The following is a 4,750-nucleotide window of genomic DNA, read 5'->3' as shown; positions in this document are numbered from 1 at the left end:
TGCCGGGCCTCCCCAATTTGCGGCGGACCTGTCCTGCGATTCGTTTCCCCCGTGATCACACACCGTGGCTGCGCCGCTCAAGAGCCTGCCCCTGATGCCGTCAGTGCCTGCTCGCCCAGATTGCTGGGTGGCGACATGCACAGATACATGCACATACCCCATTGTAAATTCCTCACATCACTCTGGGTGCGTCAGGATCCCTCAGGCAAAAGGGGAGCAGGGTCCAGGAGGGAGGGGGCGGGGCGGTTGCTCCGCCATGGCGTGCACGCCGCGCGCTGGTCGGCAATCCGCCCGCCCAGAAGTCCCTCCCGCCCAAGTACCCCTTAAATTGCGCTGCCTTCGCCCGTCCTTCTCTGCTGTGGCCTCGTGAAGCAGGGAACACGCGCAATGAAGGTCGCAACAATTGTAATTATGCTGGTGGCCGCCAGCCCCTCGGCGCTCGGCCGTAAGCTTCTGCAGGACGGGGTGAGTACGGCGATCGCGCGGCGTTGGGTTGGGTGCTTGTGCCGGTAGCCAACGCGGTGGGCATGGCCGACATGCGCGAAGCCTCCGACCCCCTCCGGTTGCCTGGCGCATCCCGCCTGGGCTTCCATCAAGAGCATCGCCCAGCAATTCCGCCCGTGCATCGCCACCTGCGCTGGACTCCAGGAGGCCGCGCGCTGCGCGCTGCCTCCACATCCTGGCTGCGCTACAATGGGCTGAGGCAGTCCCCAGGCCGCTAGGCCAGCGCGGGATCGCCGCCCCGCCCGTCCCGCCTCCCCTTGCCGCCCGCCGCTGCCCGCTGCCGCCGCCCCCTGCCGCGCCCTGCCACCCCACCTCGCCGCGCCCCGCCTTCCTCCCTGCGCAGTGCGCCGATTTCAGCGCCCTGGCTTCTGTGCCGGAGGTCAGCGACATCGTCAGCATCATCAACGGTGAGCGGCGGCGGCAGGCGGCAGCTCGCCTGGCGGCGCACAAAGCAAAGCAAAGCAGAGCAAAGCAGAGCAAAGCAGAGCAAACCAAAGCAGAGCAAAGAAGAGCAAAAGCAAAAGCAAAGCTCTCGGGAGGCTTGTGGCCAGGGTCCAGCCGGCGCCGGGGCGCGGCCAACCGGTTGCGGCGGCCGTGCGCGCCCTGGTGCCGCTGAGCTTCCTCCTCTGTGCTGCTGACCCTGCCTCCTGCCTCGCCGCGGCCGTGCCCGCAGGCTTTGGCCTGCTGCCCGGCGGCATCCCCTCCAACGTCACTGTCTTTCTGCCCAACAACGACGCGGTGGCGGCGCTGCTGGCGGGGGTGCCCTTCCCGGTGCGCTGCGACCCAGCCAGCCAGCCAGCCGGATCGGGTCGCGCCTCCCTGCCGGCCTGGCCGCGGCGCACGCCGCGGCTGTGCTGGTGCTGGTATATTGGTGCTGGTGCGGCGGGCGCCGCAGGGGCTGCTGCCGTGTGCGTCCAGCAAAGCGGCGGGACTTCCCCAGCCTGCCGCCGCACCCACGCCGCTGGCCCGCCTCGCCTGCCGCCTGCGCGTCCCTCCTGCCTGGCCCTGCCGCCCGCCTGCAGGGCCTGACCGTGGAGAGCCTGCCCTCCCGGGCTGCCTCCCTGCCGGCCTCCCTGGGCGTCGTGGAGCGGGTGGGCGCCTGCCGCGCTTTCTTTTTCTCCCTTTCTTTATTCCTCGTTTCTTCTCCTTCTCGCCGGTGGCCGCTTGCATTACACAATGAGATCGCCAGCCCCGCCCCGCCCGGGCAGCCGCACCCGCCTCCTCAGCTCTTGCGGCCCCACCCAGCCCCCTCTCCCGCCCTCGCCGCCACGCAGCCCGCACCCAGCGTCCGTGCACGCGTGCACGCCCACCTACCCTCCCAGCTACCCTCCCACCCCTGCCCGCCCCAAGCTCACTTGTGTGTGCCGCCCGCCGCGCCGCCTTGCCCCGCCTTGCCCCTGCTGCAGCTCATCTCCGCCCTGCTGTACCACATTGTGCCGGGCGGCGCCTGGGAGCCCGAGGCGCTGGTGGCGGAGGGCACCCTGCCCACCGCACTGGAGGAGGTGCACCCCGGCTTCGGCCTGCAGGTGCGGCGGGCTGGCTGGTGTGGGGGGCCATCCGCCTCAGAAGGAGCCTCAGCATGCACCAGCCACCTACCACTAGCACCAAGCACCACCACCACCATCGCACACCCACCACCACCACCACCGCCGCCGCCACCACACGCTGCCACCCATCCCAAGCCCTCAACACACGCTCCGTCCCTCTCCCTCCACCCCCATCCACCCCTCCCCACCCGCAGTTTGCCGAGGTGGGCCCAGCCAACTACACGGTCACCACGGTGGCCGACGAGGTGGCCTCCACCTCAGACCCGGTGCTGGCCTGCGGCTCCGCGGTCTATGTCATCGACAAGGTGTGTGTGTGGGTGCTGCAGAGTGTGTGTGTGTGTGTGTTTGGAGGGGGGGTACGCTTGACACTCTATTGTCACCGCCTGGTACCGCCTGACTGCACCGCCTGGCTGTACCGCAGGTCCTGGTCCCCGCCACCGGCCTGCTGGACCCTGCCTTCCCTCTGACCACGCTGGACGAGGCCCTGGCGGTGCTGGGTGGTGGCAGCCTGCCCGCCGCCCCCGCCCCCGCGCCCTGACCGCCCGCCCCTATCGTGGGTGCTGCTTGTGCTGTGGCCCGCCCGGCACGTGCAGCCCCCAGCCAGGGCCGTCGATGCTCCTCTCTGCCCGTCCGCCCATCTGTGCTCGAAGGCCCCACCGGCCCCCTGCGATTCATCCGTATCGCCTCCCAGGATTCTTCCTCACATTCTGAGCTGCGCACCTGCCTGACTGCGCGGCGGGGCGCGTCCCACATTCGTGGACTGCCCCCGCCCGCCTTTGGTTATAAATAATCCTGCCGCTGCTCAGGCCCATTGCCTGCCCGGCCTCCTCCCTTCCACCCATCCAACGCACAGCCCGAGCTGCGCAGTGTTCACAGCTTCTGTAACGCTCAGTCAGCTGTGCCCTTTTTGTTGATGCGGTCCGATGCTCACTAATTAGAGGACATCTGTAGCAGGAAGGCAGGAATGCAGGGTATCACATTCACGAGCCTATGCCAGTGCTGCAGCATGGATGCTTGCAGCTGCAAGCGGCGCAGGGCGGCGACAGGTGCCTGCTGGGCGCCTGCGCCACAAAAATCAAAATGCAGCTGCCACGTGCCCCGCGCCGGGGCCGTCTCTTTCGCTTCTCCGATCGCCCTCGGCGCCAGAGCACCGCTCTGCACGTCTGTGGTTGGGGGCCGCGGGAGCGTGACCATGCGGTTGCTAGTTTGGCTCGGCCTCCTGGCCTGCGCGGCGGGCGTGCAGGCGGGCCGTCGGCTGCAGCTCGACGCGCAGGCAAGCTGCGCAGCGTCGCCGCAAGGCTGGCCCGACCCTGCTGCCGCTCTCGCTCGCCCCCGCCGCCAGCTGCCGCCAACGCGCCTCCTGCTGCTTCGCCTTCCTGCAGTGCACGGACCTCTCCTGGCTGGCAGAGGAGGTTCCAGAAGCGGCCTCCATCCTCAGAATAATCAAAGGCACGTCCAGGGCTCGAGGGGTGGCGTCGTGACGTGCTGGGTGTCGCCGCTGCCGCCGCCCACGCCAGCTCCCCGCCGCCGCCTGCTGTGCAGCGCTGGGCCTGCTCCCAGACGGCATCCCGCCCTCCACAACCCTCTTCCTGCCCAGCAACGAGGCCACTGCCGAGCTTCCCGCGGCGCTGGACATGCCGGTAAGGCCAGCAGGGGCCAGGCAGGCTGCAGGCCACGGCAAGCCGCTCCTCGCTCACCGGCAGCCCCACGCGCACCTCACAGTGCCCAAGCTGCTCCCGAGGCAGCGCAGCTGGTACTGCACAGCCCCCCGCCACTGTGCCCAGTACCATGTACCGTGTGTACTGCTGTAGTTCACTGTAGATACCATCCTCGGCGCCGCCGCCGCTCTGGGTCCCGACATGCTGCGCCGGGTGAGCCAGCTGGCGGGCGCCTCCGGCCGCCTCCTTAGCCGGGCCCAGCCCCTGTGCACACCGCTGCAGGCCCGCGCAGCGCACCCAGCGTTGCGAGGCTGCCTCTCCCGCCAGCCCCTCCCGCCTGCCCCTCCCACCTGCTCCCACCAGCTCCCCAGACCCTCCCTCCCTCCTCCTGCCCGCAGCTCAACTCCGCCATCCTGTACCAGGTGGCGCCGGTGGGGGCACTGGATCCCCCCTCCCTCGCCCGCCTGGGCCTGCTGCCCACCGCCCTGAGCGGCTCCTCGCTGACGGTGGGCGCCGCCGCAGCCGCAGCCGCAGCCGCGCACCGGCTGCGGGGCCGCGCCGCCGCCCGACCCAGCTGCCCTCCCGCCCGCCTTCTTGAGATGTGGGTGGGCAGCGGGGGATGGGTGGGGCGGGCCGCCTGCCCTTGGTTCCGGCTGGAGCAGCTGGCTGGGGCGAGGCCGGGGCTGGGGGCCCAGCACTGGCACCCTGCGCTGGCGGGGTGCCCGACGCTCACCGGCGCGCCTGCCGGCCCCCTTGGCCGCAGGTGGAGGGCGGGGAGGAGGTGGCTGGGGTGAGCACCGAGGCGCAGCGCGAGGCGTTCTTGGCCCAGCTGGCAGAGGTGGAGGACTGGCTGTATGGCGACGGCGAGGCGGTGGGGGCTGAAGAGTACAGGTGAGAGGGTGTGCTGGTGTGTGTGGGGGGGGATGTACGTAATGTTTAGTTGCCGGTGTGACTGCGCGCTGCACCTGCTCCCCCCTCCTGCCCCCCGGCACACACGCCACACGCGCGCGCCCCCCTGCTGCCGCAGGGCCCAGCTGCGCA

General features: G+C 70.3%; 1 protein-coding gene across 1 annotated transcript; it reads left to right on the top strand.

Annotated features, from left to right (window-relative positions):
- Positions 1 to 135: 135 nt before the first annotated feature.
- On the top strand, positions 136 to 2,589 carry CHLNCDRAFT_51699 (hypothetical protein; the record flags this gene model as incomplete). Its single annotated transcript, XM_005848945.1, has 8 exons — positions 136 to 186; positions 376 to 465; positions 848 to 911; positions 1,178 to 1,275; positions 1,527 to 1,595; positions 1,911 to 2,030; positions 2,246 to 2,356; positions 2,473 to 2,589. 8 exons carry the CDS (start codon positions 136 to 138, stop codon positions 2,587 to 2,589), a joined length of 720 nt encoding a protein of 239 aa, XP_005849007.1.
- Between the last annotated feature and the right edge of the window lie 2,161 nt (positions 2,590 to 4,750).

This window comes from Chlorella variabilis, assembly GCF_000147415.1.
Source record: "Chlorella variabilis unplaced genomic scaffold CHLNCscaffold_7, whole genome shotgun sequence".
Classification (NCBI taxonomy): Eukaryota; Viridiplantae; Chlorophyta; class Trebouxiophyceae; order Chlorellales; family Chlorellaceae; genus Chlorella; species Chlorella variabilis.
The sequence above is the reverse complement of the archived record's forward strand: the minus strand, read 5'-3'. Positions and strand labels throughout refer to the sequence as shown.